General features: G+C 40.6%; 1 protein-coding gene across 2 annotated transcripts in view; it reads left to right on the top strand.

The window, feature by feature from the left end:
- TSPAN4 (tetraspanin 4) overlaps positions 1–25,839 on the top strand; it is a 320,255-nt gene that overhangs the window by 247,034 nt on the left and 47,382 nt on the right. For both annotated transcript variants that reach the window (XM_054515125.1, XM_036383818.1), the window contains 2 exons: positions 1,221–1,412; positions 19,015–19,089. In XM_054515125.1, the coding sequence (XP_054371100.1) occupies positions 1,221–1,412; positions 19,015–19,089 (267 nt within the window). The remainder of the gene's footprint in view (positions 1–1,220; positions 1,413–19,014; positions 19,090–25,839) is intronic.

Raw genomic sequence — 25,839 nt, 5'->3', positions numbered from 1 at the left:
GTGCCAGGTCGGGGCATGGACTGTCCCTCCAGGGCACTTGTAAGAGGGTACTTGTGCAAGGTTGAATACAGTGATGTGGGGATGCCTGGAATATGCAAAGACTCCTAAATGAGGGGCTTTGAGTCCCTGTGCCTTGCAGTTTGCTTTCTCTCAGTGGAGACACACAGGTTGGTCCAGCTGAGGTACACTGATGTGAGGTGTAGTTTGATTCCTTAGCTCTGAACAAAACAGACTGGTTTGCAGCTGGGGTGAGGAATGCTGCCTTAAAACACAGCTGCCTTTATTGCCTGTTATTTGGGGAGGAATTCAGTGGCATTAAGAGACAACCTTAGTAATTAGTATAAGAAATTCCTTTGGCTTTTGTGTTTCTCCTCTGTGTTTCATTTCTGAGGTTTAGCTCTGCCCCAGGATTAGCTCTATCTTTTTCCTTCCCTGGTTCATGAGCTGCCTTATGTTCATCCACTTTATGCAGGTATTTAGTGGATATGTTCCTGCATATGTCTGGCTTACTACTCTATGAACACAATTTCATTCCAAGCCTTGAATTGATTTGGATAATAAAGTGCAATTATAAACTCAATAAAAAATGGTTATTTTAAAGGGAGAGCAGGAAAGAAAGAAACCTAAGTGATGCTGTGCTGTGTGACTCGATAAAGATGCAAAATCCTCTTTGCCTTACACTCTAAATGCTCTCTTGCTTCCAGGAGAGGCTTGACCTTAGGCAGGAACTAAGGAGTATGAGCTGTCCTGCCAGGGGGCTGCTCTAGCAAGGTTTGCTTATGGCATGTGTCAGGGTGAGAGACAGGGTATGGGGATGGGAAGAATGGGGAATCAAAAATGCTTCAGCCATTCTGGGCAGTTCTCTAAGGCTCCTAAATAGGACAGGGATTTTTTCAATCCCTTCAAGAACTGACCCTTTGGGAATTTATCCTTTACTCAGCGTCTGCTTTTTAACTAGAGAGCAAAAGACCTGGTTTGGAGATTGTGTCTTGGATTTAGGAAATCTGTGACAATTTTTGAGTGTTGCATCTTACTGATGACTTCTCGATATTTGTTTTTTTCTTTCTCCTTTGTTTTTCCTACTGAAAATGTCATAAGGAGAAATAATTTCTTACAAGGTGTGACTGCTGGTTTGCTCCACTGCCATATTGACATGGTTTCATATCTGGGGTTTCTTGGATACAATAACTGAGTTTCTTTGTTTCTCTTTGTTTTCCCAGTTGGGAGGCTGTGGAATCCTTGGTGTAGGCATCTGGCTGGCTGTCACCCAAGGGAACTTTGCCACCCTCTCCTCTTCTTTCCCATCCCTGTCAGCTGCCAACCTGCTGATCGTCACAGGGACGTTTGTCATGATCATTGGCTTCGTGGGCTGCATAGGTGCCATCAAAGAAAACAAGTGCCTCCTGCTGAGTGTGAGTATTGAGCTGCTGCAGTGTTTGCTGTCTTGTGATGCTGGTGCTATTGCAATGCATGCTGCAGTGACCTGCATCTCAACAGAAGCTGCCCACTCGACACAGATGAGACTGAGCTGTGTGTGAAACAGGCTTTGATAATCGTGAGGAGCTGCGGGTCATTCCTGGCCATGCTGTCCATGGAGGATGAGACCTGCAGGGAGGCAATTGTTAGTGGTGGAGGTTTCCTTGACCTCTTCAGAGAAGAGGAAGAGTTTTGTGAAGACATCTTTTGTAGTGTATCTTTAAATTCTTTTTCACTCAGGTTTGATAGCAATCCACTCTAAATGTTTGCCCTAGTGGCACTGATTATCTGAAGTCCAGGACAGAGACATCCATGCCGGCAGGAAACAGGTTGATTCTGAAGTGGTTGATTCTGGTTTAAATTGAAAATTAGAATAAAATTGTCAGGTTTGACAATGCTGGTTTTTCTAAAAGCTGAGATGTCCGGAAGCAAAGGTGCCAGCACAAGGAGACTGCTGTGAAATCAAAGATTAATAAGGTGCCAGCTGTCCATGATTTCACAGAAGCTTGAGCCACATCCCTGTTGTATTTTATCAAAATGCAGTTTGATGCCACTTCAAGGTGAAATTTAGGGGCAGTGAATATCTTCTGTAGTTGGTTAAGTGTGTATTTTGCATCCTGTTAAGTGTGTATTTTGCATCCTGTTCAGATGAGGACCAGGAAGTGAGGTGATCTTGCTGCTCAAGTCTAGGACTTCACCATGGGGTTTGGCAAACCTCAGAGTGAAGAGGAACTGTGGTTCAGCTGGTCATCTGGTGATGCCTCTGTAAAAGGCTGTTCCTTACTGTGCTTCACATAATAATTTTTTTCCCTGGGAAGTACAGAATGAGTTAAGGCACACAAGCCCTCAAATCTCTTAAGTGACTGAGATTCCATGCCTCAATAGAGGACTTTTTCCAGGCCCTTGCCTTAATCAGTTATTTCTGCTGATTTTTAGGCAGTCAGAGCTAGTCAGTCTAGGCTAGTAAAGGCTATGTATGTGTCTTGAAACTAAAAGGAACAATATAAATGGAAATTAAGGCAGTTATGTGAGTGAAAATCTAAACAGGGAAGGCTGAAGTCAGAATCTGAAGCTGAAAGTCCTTGACATTTTTAACACTCCTATAAATACACACTTTGTGGAGGAAGTGTGTGCCCAGACAGATGTAATGGATTACAGCTTCAATGCCAATGCAGCAGGAGCCCACAGGGTGCAAAGTCTAATGGTATAGCTTATATGTGCAAAATTAATCACCTACTTTGTGCTTTCCTGAAGGCCTAGCCCAGGTGTGACAGCAGTGAGCAGTGCCTGCTTGTGTGTCAGGATCAGGTCAGGATCTGGCAGGCAGTCCTCAGTACTGGAAGAGTTTAAGGATTTTATCTCTTGTGGTTCTTTTTCCTTCATCTTTCCTTTTGGCAAGGGCAGAGACTCCCTTGATCAGCCATCATTGCCCAGGTAGGATGAATGCACTCAGCCCCCTGAGCTGGGCATCCATGGGAGATGGAAATGCTGCAGGTGCTGCTCCTGCTGACGTGCACAGCACTCAGAATCCAGTGTCCCTCAGTGCCTGACGTAGGGACTGCACTTGATGGATCAAGTTAAGTAATGCAAAGGAATCCAAATTCATTTAGGAACTCTCTGCACAGGAGAATGGGGAAGCTTGATCTGATTTGGTACCCACATTTCACTCTGTCTGCCTGTCCTTACCTTTCTGTACTGTAGCTATTCAGTGTGGCCTCTATTTTACTCAATTTTTTCTTTAAAATTGAGTTATGTTAGAGTTGATTATAGCTACTTTAATTCTGAATAAGCCCAACTGTAGAGGGTTGAAATAGAGTTTCATTAGTCCACATTGAATTCAGTTTTTATTTGGTCTAGAGTAACTTTCCACATTGCATTGCATTGGTACTTTCTCACTATCAGTCAATACCAGGGAGACTTTTGGGTTCTTCTGAGTTGTTTTTATTGTGCCTATGTCTTTGGAAGAGAAAGGGATGGTGGTAGCAGCTCCTGTTTCTGGGAGCAAAGCCTTATCATGCAGGTTTGTCCTTAGTCTTCCTTTCCCCACATTGCTGGTTCTATTTGATCTGTGTTTGAAAGTGTTTTCAAGTTTAGAGCTGGGGCATTTGGTTTTGGTCAGCTCCCATTTTTCTAAGTAACACAGATAGCAAAACAAATTCTTTCATTCAAGAAATTGCTGAATATCAAACCAGGGCTGCTCTTAGGGTGTGTGGTTGCTACATTCCTTCATCTTTTTCTTATTCCACAGGTGTTCCCAACACAGTGTTCTGCCACAATGAAAATTATGTCTTCCCAGAATATCTCTGGGTTTTTTTTAACAGCCCTAAAAATGCCCTGTCTGCTTTTTCAAGAGGATTGTTTTGTTGCAGCTGGCTGGCAATAGGATTTACCATCTAAATTGTAAAGGGAAGGCTCCTAAGTGTTCCCAGCCTTTTGTGTCTGTGACACACACAATGTTTAAAAATTGTTCCTGGATCAAGCCCTTACACTCCTTTCAACATCTCCCTGGCTGCCACTTAACATCTGGCCTTGGTCCTGGTAGTAGCTAAGGTTGCTTTTGGAACTGAATTTATATCTCCAGAGGCATTGCCACAAATGTGACAGCCACTCCTAGAGTAAATTGTCTAGCTTGTCTGTGATGTAGCTGCCATATTTCCCTGTGAAGCATTTGCTTTAGCTAACTTCTTGTAATGTTTTATTCCATTTGGAAATAGGAGCTTTGAGGTAGAAATGGAGCAACTGAAGTCTGTTTGCACAGGTGTTTAAGAGGGGAAGATGGAGGCTGTTTGGTTGTGTTGCACTAGTCCCCAGACAATGCATTCGGGTAATTTGCCTTCACCTCCTGATATTTGTCAAGCTGCAGCACTAGAATCCCAGAACGGTTTGAATTGGAAAGGACCTTAAACATCATCTAATTCCAACTCTCTTGACACCTTTCACTAGACCAGGTTTACTTGGAAAACTAAACAAACTTAGGGAACTGGGATAAGCAGGAGTTAACAAGGTCTGCAGGAAGTTGTAACTGATTTGTGGTGAGCTTAAAAGCATGGGAAAGTTATTTAATGGAAATGCTAAGAAAGGGAAAGCAAGAAGTAGAAGCTAGAATGATGCATTCATTTTGTGTTTCAGCAGTCTCTGTGCAATAGTCTGATGAAGTGAGACTTAAGAGTGGACAAAAAAAAGAGCAAATGGAATAAACCAAGGTGGGGGAATAGCTAGGGATGTTATCATGGTGGGTTGGCAGATACTTATGTTATATCCTGCATATGTGAGATCAGACATCACTCCATTGAGCAAAACATTGCTGCATGTCTCTGAGTGAGTAGCAGTTTTCACTGACCTCCCCTTTTCCTTGGCTCCACATAGCATGGCAGAAAGCTTGGGACATTAAATATGACCCTAGCCAGTAGTAAAGATAATGTGAATGCTCTGCCTGTGCTGTATTCGTTTTGCAACCCACTCTGAAATCACATCCTTAAGATCTCCTTGAAGACACCTGTGGCATTTTAAGCCCACAAACTACATGGTCAGGCCTGGCTTAAAACCAAGAGCAATTTGGACCTTAGCTTGCTTATATCTCCCATAGTGCACCTCATCCTCATGTGGGGTTGTTGGGAGTCTGATCTGCAAGGACAGGAAAGATAAGTTTCCCATACAACAGGAGCACTTCTTGCTCTGCTTCCTAAAAGCAGAAGAAAGAGGAAAGCCTGTGGCAGTTACTAGCTGAGGGCGTGTGCTGCTGTTATTGGGGTGGGCGGTTTGGAGGAAGACATTTGACATACTGCAGGAGGCATGGAGCACTGTGGGGATCCTAAAATGAACTGGGGGGAAGCAGGACTAGCTCAGCCCACCTGCATTGGAGGAGCAGGAGTTTATGTGATGGTAGACATGGGATATTTGTGGAAGGCCTTGCCTTAGGAATAGTGCTACTGTTTGATGATGTGACAAGGGATGAGATTTCCCATGGAGTTTGAGTGAATGAAAAGTGAGCAGTATCAGAGAGACATTTGAACCTATTTACACTTCATGCACTAAGATGCAGAGCAGATGAGACTCTGATCATGTATCTGTGTGTTCTGCACATATGACATTTGCATTGGTTTGTCAGAGCACACCTGTAAGCTCTTTTTGGTATTAGGCTGCTGTGGTGTTAGGTGTGAATGTTAGTAATTACTTACCTCTGGCACTTAGCAATGACTTTTGAAAGAAGGGAGAGCAGACCAAGTGGTTTGAGAAGTAGAGGACAGGTGGGAAAAGGAGATAGAAAGCAGAAGTTCAGTTTTGTAATTGAGATTTTAGCACAGCTGTTTGCAGTAGTCAGGAGGATCCGCATTAAGTCTCTGAATTGAGAGTTTAGATAGTCTAAAGCTCAAGATTTACTGACTTGAAAGGAATTACCTGGTGTCCACTGCTTATATTCTTTACTCCATAGCAATGTATGGTCAGGAAAATGTAAAGTCAGTGCTTCCTTAGTCTCTTAAGAAACAAGCCTATTCCTATTTCTCTGCATTCAGAGGAATAGAATAATATGAAAATCTAAGAATGTAAAGAAAAAAAATAAAAGGAAACATCAACTATTCTATGCATTCTGCAAAAATGCATAGATGGGGTGAATTTTATAGCTGTCATTCTAAGATGTCAGTGAACAAAAAATGGATATTTGCACTGATTCTTATTTGCTCCAGCTACAATGTGAAAGAAGATAAACTTTTTCATTATTAGATTTCTCTAGGGAAATCAAAACAACAGGCATTCTTGAGATAAGTATGCAACCTGGTATATATAATCTTACATCTGAATATAAATGTGAATTGTTGAATGAAGTAGGCAAACAATGCCTATTTCCTGCTTCAGTAAGACTTGCTTAACATTTCTGCAAGTGCTGTTGCTCAAGACTGTGTGACTGAGGTCCCTCTGCTACAAGCTCAGCTGTAGTTAGAAAAAGGCAGCTTTGTTCTGATGGGTTGGGTCAGTGGCCTGAGCCAGTGACAATAAGCCAGGAGTCTGACTTGAGCAGGTTAATTTTTGGACTTCCACTGATGTAATTTCATAGGTATTTGGTCCTGCATTGCTGGATCATGTAACTGTACTGCAGATCTCTATGGGTTATCTTGATATGAAATTAGGAATCCATCTTTGCTGTTTTTCCCTTTGGAATTGCCATACAGTTCTGATGTGCGTCAGACCTGTTAGCCATATCCATCATCTTTGTGAATTTTAACAAAATTGTTTGGCATGTGTGCTCTTAACCCCACTGCATTGTGCTTTCCTGCTGAGGGCAGGTCCTTGCAGAAGCTGAGGCACCACTTTGCCACTCAAACACAAAATCAGTTGTGGTGTCTTGATCAGTGCTGACTTCAGGCAGGTGCTGTAGGTGCACCTGAACAGACCATTTCTCTATGCTGAAGAGATTTATGCCTGATTAAATACTTCAGTGCTCAAATGTTGACCCAGCTGATCCTTAAGGATCTGTGTAAACATAATATTTTAGGTTAATTGCTTAAGATCTATATTTGAGGAGCTAAATTGCTTTAATTCTCTGCCTTTTGGACATGTTTAGTAGGTATCTATATTAGTATGCTTGCCTGAAAAGGTCATTCATTATTCCATGGATAGACCAGGTTAAAAGTGTCAGTGCCTGACGTTAAATCACAATGGGTTATGTAATTTATTACCTGTATTACAGTATCCCCTGCAGGCAGCCCATGAGGATGCTCATTCTATATAAAACTCCTGGGAAGCAGAGGTACCTGACCAGTAGAGCTTACTGTCTAATTAGATAAGACAAATGGAAAATATTATTATTCTCATTAGACAGAGAGCTGCAGCAAAGTGAAACTAAGTGCCTTGCCTAGGTTGCACTGGGAGATTGTGAGAGAGCCATGGAGCAAACTCAAATTATCTAAATCTCAACTCAGTGCCTTCATCATCTTTGTGTGATTACATCAGAACGTATCTAGCCATCCTGTGTGCTTCAGTGACCTTTAAAAAGCATTTAGTCCATGTTTCTATAATAGTAATGATAATTCTGATTTCTTTTATCATATGTATTGTGTCCAAATGGAAAGTAAATCTTCCAAAGCAAAATTATTCCTCAATTTTTTGTTTTGTTGAAAATGATAATTGGCAGCCTTAGCTGTTTTCTGTGGGCAGCACTGTAGGCTGTCCCAGCTGAGCTGATCAGCCTAATTGCACCACTGCCTTCAGTTAAATGTGAAACAGAACATTTAGCGAAGCTGCTGGAAAGGATCTGTGAACGTGGTCTAGTGCGCATGTTTTTGCAAACAGAGACTTTTGGTCCAGGAGATCATAGGAATACTGGTAAAAACCAGTATGGGGCCCTGTGTGAAGGGCATCTCTATTTGGTTGTTACAGCATGCATGTAGAGATACAACATTTCCAGACACTTGAAACTTAAATAATAACCTGTGTCCTAACAGGAGATAAGATTCATAGGTAGTTCTTTATTTCACCCTCAGATTTTGTGGCACTTTTTTTTCCCTCCAATGATTTGGTGCTAAAAACGCATTCTTCTGCTCTGGTTGGGATGCAGCATGGCCAATAATGCAGTCAAAAGAGGATGAGGGGATCAATCTCCACACATTACCTACATGAGAATAAATTTAAAAAGGGAAAGGGCTTGAAACAGCCAAAATGCTGCTTCTTCTCTGATTATCTGAAGCCAGCTGCCTTCTTATAAAGCACCAAGGTTGGGTATGTTCCATCACATCAAGCATTAACAAAATTGTGTTAATTGACAGGATTAACAAAGTGGCTTAGATACACCCACTTCCCCTTATTCTGATATATCCTGATTTGTGGATAACCCTGATTTTTATTGTAGAAAAGCTGAAACAATGGTTAATGAGAAGGGGAAGGAAAATAATCATTAACAGGCAGATCTGTGTGTTCAGTTTAATTGAAATGATAACTTTGTGTTAATAAGCAAGTAGTCATCACAGCTGCTGGGATGAATAAAATGAGAATTAAAACTTGATATTAGGTCAGGACCAGCTGTGGAATGCACTGATGCTGTGTGACTATCCAGATCAAAAGATTCTCATTTATGGAATAGTCCAAGGGGAAAATGAGTGCCCATGGTGTTTTGTACTGTGCTGTTGAGAGTTTTCTGAACTCCAGCCAGCTCATCTGTAAGTGAAACAGCCATAAAGAAAATAAGAAAAAAGTTAATGAGTAGGAAGAAAAGGAAACTAAAAAACCCTACTGTTTTCAGTAGTATCACTGGATCCAGAGAGCTGACAGTTGAAACTTCATTGGTGACAAGGAATTTATTTCAAAGCAACTAAATGGGAAAGGAACAGCCTGTAAATGACTTCATCTCAGTAATTTAATGCTACAGATCAAGCAGTAGATTCTCATTCCAGTTTAGCACATGAGCTGGTGTTTTAGCAATCAAACTAGCAAAATCAGGGAAATGCTGGCTGCAGCCACAGCAGCAAGCAAGTGATGCAGAGAGGAGACAGATGCCATACATACAGCCTGAGAGGATTATACATGGTGTATATAATTTCTCTGTGTAGTGCTGTGTTGCATGTGAAATTCCAGCTTGCTGCCTGCTTGGACTGGAAGTACTGAGCACCAATCTTCTCTAGTTTGGTTGTCTCTATTATGAAGAATCTGCTCCTCCTTGTCTTTCAGTTTTTAGCTTCTTCCTCTTGGCTGGTACCAAAACTTGTGAGGGGATGGAACCTGTCTGAGTCCTCTCCTTCCTCCCTTCTTTTCTTCACCTCTGGGAGCACTTAATCAAAGGATCTGGGAACTGAGGAGAGAAAGAATGAAGTTTCCTTCCCACCTAGTTTTAGACTTGACCCTAAGGTCAATGTGTAGGAAGGGCTACCTCATAGGGTATATTTAATTTTCTGATACAGGCTGATGCCATACCACTAATGCCTGATGTGCTTTGAGTTACAGAATCACACAGTATTGAGTTGGAAGGGACCCATAAGAATCATTGAGTCCTCCTAACTGCTCCTTGCAGGACTACCTCACTAAACTAAACCACACAACTAAGAGTGTCTTAGAAACTCTGGCTGGCTTGGAGACCCACTTCCCTGGGGAGCCTCTTAGGTCAGGGAAGAATGTTTCCCTAATGTCCCCATTTCTTTTTGTAGTGCCAAGACACTGCTTTATGGCCATCATAGAGTGTGGCAGCACCACATTCTGCAGGAGTCAGGGGAGCTGAACTAATTTAGGTCAGGTGAGGATTTAATTTGTTTGTCTAAATGGCAATCAGTGTTTGAGTTCCTAACTCCTTGTTGGTTAAAGTCTGCTAGCAATATCAGCTTCTCTGACAGTCTCTGCAGGCTCAAGCTCTCCTGTCATCTACAAAGTGTCCCTTCTCCCATCTTTTGTCTCACCATTCTAACAACTCTCATGTGCCAGAGGTTCTTCAAGAGAAACCTGGCTCTGAGCCATTTCCAGATCCAGACCTAGGATCACCTGCAAGAGCTGAAAGACAACAGAATTGTTCCCATTTTGAAAGTAAATCACAGGTAACCTGTGTGTTCCTTGCCTGCCCAGGCATTCATGTTACTTTTGAGCATAACATTTACTATTTTTTTTCTCTTATAGCAAGATTATCTCCTTGGATATAACACAATAGGCTTAGTAAAGCAGCGTGTGTGCTTTTATTCCCAATCATTCTTTTGTTATTTTTAACCACCTTAGTAATGCAATCTAAAATGAAGAGCAGCATTGACTTCTTTCTCTATAAGAATTACCTGAACCTCAGAAAAATGTAACTCGGGAGGTAAAGAAATTGAGGCTACTTTGTGTAAATCACTGATGCCACACAAGGTACAGCCAGAGTTGATTTGATGTTACAGATATTTCAGACCCTCAGTGTTACCAGCTAAAAGGCAGAATTAGATAGGCCACACTGCCTGCTTCTTCATTTTTTAAGCTTCTGCAAGATTGACATATGTGCATCTGATGCAGATGCTTCTGTGTAACACATTTGAGAAGCAAGGGTAAAACCAGCAGCAGAATTTAAATACAGACAAAATACTTTACCTTGTCCTTTATTTTCTCCTTGCCCATCTTCTTCTCACCATCTTATTCATTTACACATACATCACGGTTTCTTTGTGATAGGAGAGTGATACCTGGCTTCTATTTGATGAAACTTCATTGATTTTGAGTCAGTTTTTGGAGAATATGAAAAAATACTACAGATGCCATGAAATACCACTTAAAATCCTTTAATGCATAGTATGGGAATATCAGGTCTCTCAACTCTCACTCACTAATGCAGTAAGACTGAACGATTCCAACTGAAAGCAGTAATGAGATTAAATGAAACACTGTTAATGTGTTAAGGCTGCATATGTTGTATATTTTCCCAGAAATAATTACTGCAGATTTCTTTGAGCTTTATTGATCAGCAGGAGTTTTTGCACATTCATAAAATATATAGTCCAAACATAAACAGAGCTGTACTATCTATCCAGCAGGCATAAGGCATGAAAGGCTTTGTCACAATCAGAATGAATTAGCCATTAAGGCTTTCAGAGAATAATAGCTGATGAACCAAATTTAGATACATGACGTTTTCATAATGGAGTTTCTGTTCGTGAGTTTGCTCATATACATTACTGCCTTTTTACAGTTTATGAGCAAACTTATCATTTTTATGCTGAAAAAAAATGATTGTGAGACTAAAGAGATTTACTTCCAAGGAAGTACTTAAAGAGCTAAATATGCACAACATGGGGGAGAGAAGGCTCAGATGGGACCATAAATCCTCAAATATTCAAGGAGTATAAATGCTGTGGACAGAAAGGAAGCATTTGTGGTGCTGCAAAGAGTGCTAAGTAGGAGCAAGTACATGGAACTAACAGAAGGAGTGTTCAGACTGAGTGTCAGCAAAATCTTTGGTGCTGGGATGTGTAATCAGAATCCACTCTGATGGAAATTGGTAGAAACAAACTGCCCTTTCCCTTTGGCTCTGAATTTCATGTAAAAGATTAATACACTGGGTTTTTGTTGACTGTAATTCTAGTTAATGTTGAAGTCTGGGCGCTGTCCTGTCATTTCTCGTTCACTGCTCTTTTTCTGTACAAGTCTTCCAGGCTGCAGAGGAAGTCACTTCTAAGTACAATTTCCACTGCACTTTCTCTTCTGTTCTCCTCTCCTTGCTCAGTACCTTGGAAAAGAAAACCAAAGGAAATTTAAAAAGAAAAAAAGAGAATCTTTTGTAATGTTCCTAGTCCCTATTAATATATCAGATCAAGATGCCTTCAGGGAATTATGTTAACTCAAACTTCTTGTGAGAACTACTGATACATTGAACACTTTTGCTTTCAAAAGTGGAAGAAAGTTTCATTGGGTTTTTTTGAGTGCTGACAAAATCTGTACCATATGAGTTTTTATTCTGTAAAAGTCAAATACCAATATGTTATTAAAAAGCTATTCTGGGAAGTCTGAAAATGCTTGAGGATGAACTTCATATTGCTCTGCTTACAAAGCCAGATCCAACAATGGCAAAAATACAGGACCTATATAAAGAGTGAGTGGTTCTTCAGTACCTGGAGTTCTTTTTTTCAGTATCTCAGTGGCAATTGTGGCATTTATTCAGATTTTTTTTTTAGGTGGCTTGAATTTTTCCAAAGTGGGGTATATGCAGTAAATCTGTCAATAGTTTATAGCATTCAAAACCTCTGATAGTGTTACCCTTTTTGGTGCTCAACTAATGCATCAAAGTTTGTTGATGCTTCTGCTGTCATAATTAGGTTGGACATGGAGATGCTACACTTCTGCAGGAAGATAAAAGATTTTAACAATGCCAGCTGTGGTAATGAGACCTCTTCACTCAATCCATTTAATAATATTTAAATATAAATAATATAACCCATTATAAAATGATTGAATAATTACAAAGCATATTAAATTTGAGGAAAACTTTAAATTTTCAGCAACATTGTAAAGTATGGCTCTTCTAAAATACATTAAATTCTTCTGACTTTAAAATGGAGCTCTGTGAATTTTTAGGTGTCCTGGTTTCAGCAGGGATAGAGCTCATTTTCTTTCCGTGACAGGAAGTAAAGGTTTGGCATAATTTATTCAAGAAGGACAGACACTATTTACACTCTCAGTATTAAATATAGGATGAGAAGGGAAGGATGTGTGCAGGATGTGAGGTTACCTTTGACAGTATTTCTGTTCATATCAAATTACAATCTAAAAATCAAGCAGAGATCTTTCAAATGTACCTTTATCTCAAATCAGAATAAAATGATAAATGTAGTAATTGGGTCTTTCTGGACCATACTAAGCCCCACATTCCCTTGCATTTCTTGACATAGAGAAGCAATGACACCTTCTTCCAGAAAAGGTAAAAGCTACATCTAAAGTGCTTAGCCCAATTTAAAGCTCCCCAGTAGAAGAAACACATGAGTACCTAAAGGGAAGGGATCCAGTGGGGAGCCACTGTGAGGATTGTGGGGCACATGATGTGCAAGGACAGACTGAGAGAGCTGGCTTTGTTCTGTCTTAAGAAATTAAAGCAGGGAGTATGTTTTATTCATGTCTTCAGGTCCTTGTAAGGAAGGAAAAAGAACTTTTTAAGGAAAACAGAACTTTTGGAAGGATTCACAGGGATTATACAAGAGATAACAGGCACAGGTCAAAACCAAAAGAAATTCCAATTAGAGATGCAGAATTTTTTTTTTTTTTTTATCATTATATAGTCAAGTACTGGAAAAAGGTATCCAGTGAGTCTGTGGGTGACTGTCCATCTTCATCCTTGGAGATGCTCCTAAGGTGACTTGGGACAGCTCTGTGCAGCTTTGTGTAGCTGACTGTGCTTTTAGGAAGAGGTTGAACCAGATGGTCCCCAAAGGTCACTGACACCCTCTGTGTGATTCTGAGAAACTCTGTCTTCCAGTAGCCAGAGCTGGTTAATTCTTGAGCACCAAAGTTATATATGTACACATCAAGACCAGGCAGACTAATTAATAATCCTTCCAGGCTATGAAGACCAACTATCTTACCCTAAAGAATTGTCTGTAATTTCTTCTACTGGGGTGTGTATTCATTAGGAAGTGAAATGTAATACTGAAATTAAAGATGATCAGTGATCCAGCCTCACTAAAAGGCAAAATGCTTGTATAATTTATATCATCACTGTACCAAACTTGCGGTCAGTGTTACAGAGGAAGGACTGATTGTAAATTTTCCATTTGTTTTTGTCTCTTCATCCTGGGAGCTGGTGCTGCTGGAGGGCTCTTAACCTTGCTGGAGCATTTTCCAGGAGCCACCTCCCTGCTCATGTGTTGTACTTCATTAGTATCTGTCAGAAAAGAAGCCCAACTGTCCACCTTGCAGGCAGCTTAAATGTGATGGAAAACAGCACAGGCTGTCTGTTGAAGTTATTTGTTCAGTTTCTTAGGAATGTTATACTAATTTGTATGCAGTTTGGTGTAAGCAATATATTTGCTAGGCCATGAACTTTAAAATTGTTTTGGAATGTATCACTGTTCAAAAGAAACAGTTGGCTCTCAGGTCTTCTTACTACTTTCATGTTTGTTGAAAAGGATTTGAATAATTTTTTGCAAGAAGCTTCTGTCTCCTGTCATGAGCTAAGTTGAGAAACAGGTCTGGCACACTGAGATCCTACTATCCCCTTCTGAGACAGCCCCCCATCAAACTAAAAGCATTGCTTCAGGAAGCAGTAGAATCAGAGCAGTCTGGAGTTTGCCACGAGTTATATCACATTTAATCTCACAGCAAAGTGTTAGGAGGCTGACAAGACAATACACCTTAGTTTTCATTGTATTGGGTCACTTTTGCCTTTGGGAGACTGAGAGAAGGTCAGCTACTCCTGACATGGACAGATGGGCAATTTGAGCAACATGATCCTGTTGTTGAGATTTGGGAGAGAAAGGCAGTGGGGAAGATGACCCAATCCTGTGTATTAGAGTGTGATGTCAGTCATCATGCAGCAAGACAAGTGTCTGGAGCATCTGAGAAACCAGGGAATCCTGTTTGTTTGGGAGGGAAATAGAATTAACTCATTGTTCTCTGCCTGTGTGAGCAGCAATGGAAACGTGCTTTAAGTGATGTACACAGGGTACAGTTCTTGATTCTCCAACTGATATCAACAGCCTGAATGAACAAAACTGGAAGTGAGTTAAAAGCCTGGTACAGATCCAATGGGAATGGAGACCTTGTCTCCTCTAGCAGACTTTTCTCTGTGGAAGCAGGAAGGTGATACATATCCATGATGTAGGTTTAGTGACAGTTGCATACTTCCTTTTTCATACCCCTTTAATGAGAATCTGTGGGAAAGTCAAGGGCTTTGTAGAATATAAAGTAGCTGCTGAGAAACTGGCTTTAGTTTTCTTAGGGGTTGGAAATCAGCAGTGGTAGACAGAAGGGTGTTACCTTACCTCCTTCCTCATCAAAGCTTCTATGGGGTTATTTCAGGTGTAATTTATGAAAAGCTGAGCAGTAGAGACCTCTCCACTGAACCTCTGCTGGGTTACATCCCACTGTTTGACAAGTAGTATGGTAAAGCATTTCTCTGTACAAGGTCAGATTAATCTTTTTTTATGGAGTTTCACATGAATGCTTTGCTTTGGAATTGTTGTTTCTCCATGCATAAATCTTTATTATACCAATAGCCTACAGCCCCAGTGAACCAAACAAAACTCAATTTTATTCTTCTCAGTATTTATCACCACAGTGAGAGAACTCCATTGAAAAACAACTGTGAGAGTTTCCAGCAGGTGTGCTGCGGTTTAGGTGCCTTCAGTGATTTCATGCTTCTTCCTTCTAAATTGGAATGGTACATGCCAAGCTGGGTCTGGCCCTAGATTGGGCATCATTCCCTTTGGGATGATACTGAGGATGGAACTGAAAATGATCTGTTGGAAGGTGCTGTGGACTAGAGGAGCAGGCTGTGCGTGCGTCCATGCCTGCACCTTAGTCTGGTGAATAGCAGGATGTGCTGCAGTGTGCAGGCCTTGCTTTGCAGCCAGCACAGGCTGAAACCTTGCTTGCTGCTTTCCAAGGTGTTGGTTTGGGTTCAGCTACAGCCCTTCTTTAGAAGGGGGATGCAGATGAGCTGGCATGCAAGTGCTTGGAGCTTTTACCAGGTGATGAGGGTGAAGCCTCTGCGCTGAGGTTGAGCTCACTTAATTAACGTTCGTAATGAAAGATACAGCACAGGTCTCTACTTGTTGGTTATCTGTGATATAGCCATGTGGGCTCTGTCAATGCTTCCAAATGTAAAAAAAAAAAAAGATAGAACTAGCTACTTTATACTTTTATATAAAACCAAAATATTTTTCTATGGAGAGAAAGGATAATCCTTTTCCAGGTTTTGACTTTCTGAACCATGTACATTAGTTTCGGTTCGCTGTATGGCTTCCAAGATTTGCAGTGCATGAAACCAAATTCCCAGCTTGGAGGACCTTCTCAGTCTGTGTAGGGAAAGACTTAGACATGATACATAACCATCACTGAGAGGATTTTTATTCTGATATTTTCTAAATTTTGAGTACTTGACTCCAAAATTTTAGCATCTTTTTTGACGTTGGTGTCATGCCTATTTCTCTAGTATGACCTGAGGAAGGCAGGAGCACTGTCAGGGTCTTGCCAGAAGGTACAGCCTCCTTCATTGGACACAGTGGCACAGCTGGCAAGAGCAGCTCTCTGATCCAGTCTGAAGCTGGCAGCTTTTAGCAGAGTCGGTGTTGTAGGAGGAAATACTCTTGAGATGTGGAATTGCACTGCATTTGTTACCAATTAAGATGAAATTTTAATTACTGTTCCTAGTATTAAGAAATAATGACATACTTGAGAAAACACCTCTTCTTGAGAAACTTCCCTCCAGACACCTTTCCTCCCCCTTCCCAGTCTCCAGTTCATTCCCTGCACATTATACTTCATCATGGGGATCAGCGCAGGATGTTTTTCTTTTATGGCCACTCTATTTCTTGCTCTTTTTTTCCCATGGCTCCAGCATTGTGTCCTCCCCAGGCCACCATCCTCTCAAAATCCTCATTCTTCCTGGGTATCCATGTACACAAGTGTCTCCTGCCTGGATTGTCTGCTGCTTGTAGGTCCAGTTTTTCTAAAATTTGTAGCCAGATCATATCCATTCCCCATCTGCTGTTAAAAATGTTCTTACTTGGGGTAGCCTTTCTCCTGCAGTCATTCCCTGGCTTCATCTGTACTCTCTCCAGGATGCTGCATGCGGAGTAGGGAGGAAAAACTTTCTTGAGAGCACAGGAAAAACAGATCCCTAAGTTTTATTCCAGTTCCCGGGCATATCCCCCTTTCCAGACCATGTCCTGTGAAGTGGGGCTGGAGGTTATTGGCTTTGGGGAGATGGCAGAAAGGCACCCCAGGTGCAGAAAAGATCTGTGGGATGGTTTGTGGCCTGTCTGGTTGTGTGTGAGCATGTGGGTGTACAATTTGCAGGCTTTAGCTGCTGAGCCCTCTCATCTCTGTGATGTGTGAAATTCAGACTCTTGAAAGCAAATAACTTCCCCACAACATCAATTTGTAGCTGGGTAAGACAAAAGGCTGAAATTTCTGTGCCTGAAATGGAGCTGCACTGTGTCAGGTCCCTGCTCTAAACACTGCAGTATGAGAGGATTTCAAATTAAAGCACCAGAAATTTAACCTGGGAAGAATAGGATACTTTGCCCTGCTTCTTTCTTAGAAGTAATTGGAGTGCTATTTTTGACATTCTTCCAAAAGCTTTTATCCTTTTGACAGAAACAAGCACAGAATATATCAGCACAGACAATTAAGGTTTGGCAAAATGATAAGCTGATGAAACTGAGGTCCTCTGGTAGGAAATGCTGATCACTGTATATAATGGGTAACAAACAGTCTTTCTCCTTTGTTCTAGAAATTGTCTCATGCATTCCTGTCTATGCCAGGGAATTTCACAGGGAGAAAATGGTGTTTGCATGTACAGTTTGGATAAGTGATGCTTTTATGGATGAGCAAAAAAGTACTCTACAGCCAAATAGAGCAAAGTGTCTGTGCATCTTTGCAAAAAAGGATATGCCTTGTCCTGTTTCAGTTAATGCTATGCAACAGGATAAAATTGTAAAAAATAAGCAAGCTGCACCAAGACAGGTTTGCAAAGCCATACAGAAGGTCAGTGTTGGATGGTAATGATATGGAAATCAGCTTGGATCATGGGCATAAATGAGGCCTGTGATTCAAAACTGGGCAGTAATAGGATCCAGTATTAGGGTCAGGCAGGTGTGAAAATACTGGTGATGAAAATCTGAAAATAAATAATTTAAGATTCATGGAGCAAAATGCAATGACTTCTGTAGACACAGTAATTGTACCAGGGAAGAAAAGTATTTTCCCCTTTGTGACTTTTTGCCCTCCATTCAGTCACATAAATCCATAGGTTCAAAGGTTTGGTTTTGGCTTACCAGGCAGTGCAGAAATTCTGATAAAGGCTTAGTAGCTATTAAACTTTTATAGGTTTGCAGCCTTGTGGTTGAAGAGACAGTAATTGAGTTTTTCTCATGGGGATGGGATTCTAATTAAGCCGGTGTTGCTCAGTATTAGAATTCCACCCTTACAGGTTGCTAAGTGTGTGAATTTTATGTTATAGGGAGCTGGACCTTTGCCTCAGCTTAAAAAGTTTCCAAAATTACTCTCTCCTTTACCTATCTATGCAAAACTCAGTTTCATTTAATGCTCTGATAGTGCTCACTCTAGAGTCTGCAAGTGCTGTGTTGATGCTGCTGCAGACCCATCCAGTGTGGTAACAAAAGCAAAGGATGTGGTTTCCCAGAAGTGTTTGGCATTGCCAGCAGTTCTTCTCATGAAGTCAGTCAAAAAAGAGCTGAGGGCTTTAGAGAACCTACCTGAAACCCCTGAGTTAAAAGTTTTTTATTCAGTCCTTTGAGCTTTTGACTCCTGGGTTTTAGGCAGTTCCATGGCTTATGAAAAGAAAGAGAGGTGGCCCAACTTTGCTTTCAGTACAAATCAGCTCCTTTCACCTGCAACTCATGGGTTATTTGTGTAGCTCTCTGAAACTGCTCATAAAGCTAACTTGGTACACCTTTCACTTCCCCCTTGATCCCACCATTACCCTTGAAAGGAGCTGTGCCTTTATGGCCCAGGCTACCTTCTCTTGCCAATGAGAAGTTAAGCTGCAAATTTCATGGATATCATTGGATGTCATCACTAATATCCCGTGAGGAAAAAAAGAAAAAAGAAAACCTAGCATGGGAAGACTCCTCCAGGTTTGCTGTTAAAGAGAACACTGGCTTGCTCTTGGTGGGGTTTTAGGCTGTCCTACTGAAACCAGTGCTATAAATGAGCCATGCCTATGCCCAGACACTGTGGTGTTGCTCACCAGTCCTTTATCTGCTTTTTCAGTTGCAGCAGCTTTGTATCCTGCTGCCTGTATAACTCCCACTCCCCATTCTGCATGATCTGCTGAATGTACTTGCTGTGCATCCAGAAAAAGCTGAAATAGATGTTGATGGCTTTTGCTTTTGTTTTATCCCCTGTCCTTTCTTCTCTTGACAGTTTTTTATCATGCTGTTAATTATATTTCTGTTGGAGCTCACTGTTGTGATTCTGTTCTTCGTCTACACCGACAAGGTAAGTCAAATTCTTCATTTTTCTTTCCTCTTCAGCAAATTTATATGCCCCTTTTCCCTATAAATAAATCATAAAGCTCTTGGCTTGGTATGCACATCATGCTTCTGTCTTCCTTGAGACACTCCTCTCAGAAGGAGCTCTCTCAGAATGCATAAGCAGCCTGGCAGGACTGGGCTGTCTTGCTTGCTCAAGTGTACAACTCAAGGTCACAGATGCTGCCAAGTGCATCTGTCATTAACAAAAGACACAAAAACCACACAAAAATGCCCACAAATGAAAAACAAAACACCCCACAAAAAAAAAAGCAAAGAAGCCAACAAGCCTTACTAGGAGCATGTAGGAGGAGATACCCATCAGAGAGAGTATGATTTTTAAAAATATGTTTATGGTTTAAGAGCCATATTCATACTGTTAAAAAGGAAGTGTACTCAGCACAGGCAAAGGCATAAGATTCATTATCTTTCCACACTGCTCCTTGCAGCACATGTGTACTTAGAGCCTAGTGGAAAGCCAGGGTAAATGCATGAGAGTTCAATAAACACAGCTTTTGTTTACACTGTCACATTTTCCTTATGTTTGACCATTGTTCCTTCAGTTGTAAAGGCAATATTGCCTACCTGAATTATCTTTATCCTTTTCTTTAAAAAAATCTTACATTAGTAAATCCAAAACAAGGGCATAATTAAGTGCCACCTGCTTATTCAATCAAAATCAGAAGTCCCTTACAATTGAAGACGGAGGGAACTTAATAATCACAGGGAAGGTGGCAAAATTTTACCATGAATTAACATTCATCGGGTACATGAGTGGTAAACACTTTCTTTAGGAATGGAAAGACAATAGCAGAAAAAAGACCCCCCAAAAACAACACTGTGTTCATTAATACATAAATTATTAATATAATTACTAGTATATTAGTGATATGAGAGATTATATATTAGTCATATCAGTGAGTGATTGTCAGATGCACTTCTGATGCACTTCTGAAGGACTTTAAAGAGCTAGGTTCTGTAGCATTCTGTAGCTGGAACATGGAATTAACTTGCCAGGTAATTACAGTAGAAGGGACAATTTAAAATTTCTTGTATGCATTATTGGATTCTGAGTTACTTGTCAGCTCTTTGCAGGAAGATCTACACATCATACAGGAGTAAAGGCATCTACTTAATATGCAGTGGGCCTCCAAAACCCAAACACAACACTTGGTTATGTTTAGAAATAAAATCAGTTAGAAAATATTATCATAGCATTGTATAACAGGCTTGCCTCACTGAGTTTTGGTTACACAAATAATGAGAAGTGCAAGAAAGATGGAAGAGAGTTGTCATGAAAAGGAATTATGGAGAAAACCTAGATTCAGTTTAGGAAGTGAAAGAGATCCTCTGCTTAGGAGAGCTTACAAAGAGTAATTATAGTAGTTTCTAAAATAATGGCAGATCTAAAATAAAGACCTGTCCTGAACACGGAAGAAATAAATGGAAATGTTTCCGATTAGGTTAATAAAATAAATATTTCTTATTTTCCAATTCATTATTTGGTAGAACTCCTGTTGTTGTCTGGTGTTGAGGCTGATAGATCAGTAAATGTGTGGGTAGGGAGGAAAGAAAAGAAACCAATGAAGTATTTTTATTCATAATGCAATCAGTCCTGCTAGGTTGACAGGTGTGTCACAGAGAATGTTCATCCTCACTCTTCAGAGGTTAAAACAGTGAAAAAGTATCAGAAGGATTCTCTCCCTCCTTCAGCCTGTTGGTTTGCAGGGGGTTTTATTGATTGTTAATAAAGAGATCAGGAAATTAACTTTCCTCTGACTCAGATACTGCAGGAGGTAGTACCCTGCAGTTGTCTGTAAGATCAAAACAGTCTAAAATATGGGCTCCAGTTCAAGTGCAGTTTTACTGAGTTAACAAATTGCTGTAGTCTGGGTATTGCAGATGATCAAATTTGAGGCTTTTAATGTTCCTGTATGACTTTATATCTTATACTGAGAAAATCAATAGTTTATGTGACACTTGCAGTACTGCCTACTGCAGAATAAATAAACCAGCAGCAGCCTAAAACTAATATTTTCATATAGCACGTGTAGAGTTTGTGTGCTGGCTTTCCTGGTGTGAAAAACAGTATTGCCACGTGTGTGGGAAATAGTGAGCCCAGACAAATCCACCCCAGTAATTCAGTTAGTGTAGATCCTTGGAAGATCAGTGAATGATGACACCTGTCCATCAGAAGAAAGTAGGGTTAGTTTTGTGTGCAGGAGAAGAGGACTCTGCAGATGATCACTTTGAGCAATACCAGCCACAGGGAGGGTGTGAATCCATGGGTGTGTGGACACAGCGTGTGGGCTCCCAGGCAGTGAAGCAGCCTCTCTGTATCCATTGCTGGGGCTGTTGCTTTAGTGCTGTGTTTGTTACTAAAAAGCATCATGGCAGAAAATTCTTTACAGCCATTCAGAGATAGTTTTTTGGCACAGGGCTTTTGTTCACTTGCTGTGGAAGGTTGTGCAGCTGTGGAGGTGAACTAGGGCTCACAACAGCCTCAACTGACCTGTTCTCAACTGTTCTCATTTGTCAGCTTGGGAGAAGCCCAAAAATTGCCTCTGCCTCTAATTCTACTGACTTGGTCTTCTCTGAGCTTTTAAGCAGCCAGCTTGGTCTTATGCCCTAGGATGTCATCTTTTCTTTTCTTGATGGATAAATGATCTAATGAGATAAATGCTGCCCTGAAGCTGAAAACTCTTTCTCTGAGCTGGCTGTCCAGTGTGATATTGTGAAGAGAGGGAGACTTGGAGAAAGCTCAGGAGTCCACAGTGTAGGAAGAAAAAGGGGTGTAGTGCCTTGTCTCATGTAACTGCACTGTTACAACTTCTTGGCAGAGCCTGAACTCACACCTTGTTCATTATTCTTCCAACTGTCCTCACTAGTTGTGTTGCAAAATATGAATCTCTTGACTTCTGCAGAAGTGAATATGGGCTGTGATGGAATGCATTCCGTTGGGATGGTTGTCAGGAAAAACCTATAACCCTTTTATTTTGTCCTGGCTGTTCCCAAAGCAGCAGAGGGACTGGTTCATAGGCTGTCTTCAGCTCAATGTGAGCACCTGAGGCACCTGGAAACTCCTGTTGGCATTTGCACACATTCATATAAAAGTTCCTAAAGTGTGGCTTTTAAATTTTTGAGGTCAGAAGAGCCAGCCCAAGAGATTGGGTATTGAATGGAGTTGGTGTGGTTATAGAACTAAGGCCGGTTATCACTCTGGGTGCAGTTTTTTTTCAGGCTACATTTATGCCCCCATTTGAAGCAGTCCAAACTCCAGTGACATTTCTGGAGTCATGTGTATGGTTATGTGCATGGCTACCTATCTATAGGCAGAATATTCTCTTTAGTATGTTTTATTTTGATTCCATCAATGGAGAGCAGCGTTTGGCATTTTTATAGGCTTGACATTTCTCTATGGGGCTCTCTGGGTATTTATAACAGATCCACAGAGTACTGAGAGGGTTAACCTTAATTTTATTGTGGTAAGGAGAAAGCAGCAGAGCCCTATACTGTTAGAGGTTGGATACTCATATTTCTCAACACCAGATTGGATCCTGCTAGAATGTAAATTATGCTAATAAAATGCACAGTCTTGTACCAGTTCTAACTTGTATAATCCTCCTGGTTTTAGTGTCTGTATTTATTTTTACTGTGATGTTTCTCCTGGAAGCATAGAAAAAGAAAAGTCTATATTTACTTTTTTGCTGCTCTAATAGGTGGAGTTTTTTCAGTAGATGTCTGCATTTTATATGATTTAGAGACAGAGCTATATAATACCCACAAATGAAAGAATATAACTGAACTGCCATAATGTGGGGTTGGCTTTTGTGTCTGTTGTGTTTGGTGGGGGAGGGGGAAGGCTTAAGTTGTTGGGTTTTTGTTTTGTTTTGTTTCTCTTATTTTTAAATGTCAAACATAACATGCAACATAAGTAACGTAAGTCAGGAAAAGAATAAAAGCACTGAAGAATCACTGACTATGATATTTGATTATGGGAGCAGTTACTGCTATTGGCAACTTGAAGTTAAGATCAGAATTTTCAATAAAGATTAGGCCATTAACTCACTTGGGTCCCTATGAAAATTAGAGCTGAAATTCCATGCCTGCTTAGCTGTGTTGAAAATGGCCCACAGAATAGCCCCCAGAGGATTGAAAAATAATGGCTACTTCTGTTTTTCATGAAATGTGTGAAAATGTTCTTGTGTTCCATGCTGCTCCAATATAGCTTTTGCTGTTATCTTATAAAAGTATGTATTCTGTAGATTGATGCATTTCTTGCTTTGTTTCTGAAAAGAAATTGAAAATTGCTTTAATTTCTGATTGATATTTTGCCTCGTCCTATGCAAAGACAGCAGGTCGGAATTTAGTGGATATGATTTCAAATATAGCTCAGACCTCACAACCTCTTACACATTTGGCTTTAGAAAATGGAAAAACAGAATCTCTTCCACTTGCTGCACTCATGTGCAGTTGCTCACAGAAATTATCAGATCCTGCTGAGCTGCTCACTGGTGTGAGGGGGGCGGTTCACAAAAACCTGATGGAATTATTCATATATAAAGTTTAGTTCAGTTCTACTGCAGAAACTTGTTCTCACTGGGCTTCTGTCAAGAGAGCTTAAAAGTTTTCCATGTTTGCCTTTGACAGTGCAGCAGAAATGTCTCCTCAGGTAATGAGGTGCCTCATGTTCCCAGTCAGTACAGCCCACAGGGCTGTCCAAAATGCACACACAGGGCATGTTAACATTGCTGAAAGTGGGGAAACAGAGCCTAAAGTGAAGAGACAAGATCACCCAAACTGCGTGCAGTTTAGAGATGGTCTTAACTGATTGGAAAACAACAAACTGTGGAAAATCCTGCAAAACTGGCAGAATGGTCACTGCACCACTCTTCAGTCAGATGGCCCTTTTCTAGCACTGTTTCTCCATCAGCATTTGACTTTGCCTACACCATCCCTTCTCGCTGCTGGAACTCTTGAGTAGTGGTAGAATTATTGGGTGTCTGTATCCTCCTTTGCCACAGTGAACAGGGCTGTTCTTGCTGTTGTGCAGGGCTGAGGTAATTTCAGAACAGAATCTGTGTGGATAGTGTGTGCGCTTGTCAGTATGCAGGGAAGGCTCTCTAGAGGACAAAGGCAATTTGAACTCTCTCTGGTATTTCTGTGAGGATGTGCAAGTCCTGGCATATGTATGCAATGGTTTCTGAGCAGTCTGTGTGTTAATGTGTGACCGTGTTCACAGGGGTTCTTGGATGAGGAAAGAGATGAGAATGTTGACTCCATGTTCAGAAGGCTTGATTTATTATTTTATGATATATATATATATTACATTATAACTATACTAAAAAGAAAAAGAAAGGACAGGTTTTCTCAGAAGCTAGCTAAGCTAAGAATAGAAAAGAATGATAACAAAGGCAGCTCTCTCGGACTCTGTCAGAGATAGCCCGGTCCTTGATTGGCCATTAATTATAAACATCCAAGATGGGCCAATCACAGGTGGACCTGTTGCATTCCACAGCAGCAGATAACCATTGTTTACATTCTGTCTCTGAGGCCTCTTAGCTTCTCAGAAGGAAAAATCCTAAAGAAAGGATTTTTAGTGAAAAGATGTCTATGACATTAATGCTTTATTTTCTAGTTAAAGTTCCATTTGGTTTGTTTGTAAAAGGTCTTTAAAATTATCAAGTTCACCAATCAAGCACTTCCTGGCATATACCTGCTCTCTGGCAGTGTTCTGGATTTGGGTTTTGCAGTGAGTGCTGACATAGCTAAAAGCTGTTTTTTCAGGATCAACAGCAGTAGCAGTGCAGGAATCTATGGATTGCCTCGTGGATGGTGATGCACTGCAATTACTGCTCTGTGAGTCAGATGTTTTAGCTCTGGTCAAGTATTTTATTTCTCTAATGCAAAATAATGTTATATAAATGGTAGTATAAAGTAAGAAAAGACTGAAGTGTCTCTGTGGTTTATTTTACTTGGTAATAAGCTTAATTTTAACTAGTTTATTAGCATTTCAGTACTGGTGTCCCACAATAGGGAGTTGCAGAAATTTCATCAAAAGAATTTAATTATAGCCAATTTACTTTGGCTTCTTTTCAGCAAAGCAGTCAGGCATAGGTTTAAATCTCTCCCTGTTCAGCACATAACCTAAGTGCATGCTTGAACCCATGTGACTGATTTAATCATATGCTCAAGTCTTGTTAAAGTTGATTTGCACCTAATGGGTCTTTAAAAGAAATATTGCTAGGAGAACGCTAATGACAGTGAAGAATTTTGGAGTGTGTAAAGAGGCATCACATCTTTCATTCCATAAGGAATTTAGTGAAAAATAATGAATGCTTGCTTTAAAGCATTATTGGTTAGCTTTTTCCATTTGTTCTGAACAGCTTTGCATTTAGCATTTTGAACTCCAACACATCACTTTAACCTTTTTTAGGCAGGAGGAGATGAGGGGCATGGCATCTCTTTGCCTGTGAGACTGAAAAAGCACAAACACACCAAAGGAAATCCCGGTAGTTTCACTAATTCATTTGTCTAAGTAGGACTTCACTGAAAGTGCACTTCCAAAATGTTATTAACAGGCTTGTTGAAGGATAGCACAGTATTGATGAAAAGAATTAAGTGCATGCTCAGAAATAGGTGTATTTAGGAACAATAGCTGCAGATAAAATGCATTAGGGCTCCCCATTGGGAACTCTCGATCAATGGTTGATCAAGG

Source organism: Molothrus ater, chromosome 6, assembly GCF_012460135.2.
Source record: "Molothrus ater isolate BHLD 08-10-18 breed brown headed cowbird chromosome 6, BPBGC_Mater_1.1, whole genome shotgun sequence".
Lineage (NCBI taxonomy): Eukaryota > Metazoa > Chordata > Aves > Passeriformes > Icteridae > Molothrus > Molothrus ater.
Note: the sequence above shows the minus strand (reverse complement) of the source record. Positions and strands in the feature narration are given on the sequence as shown.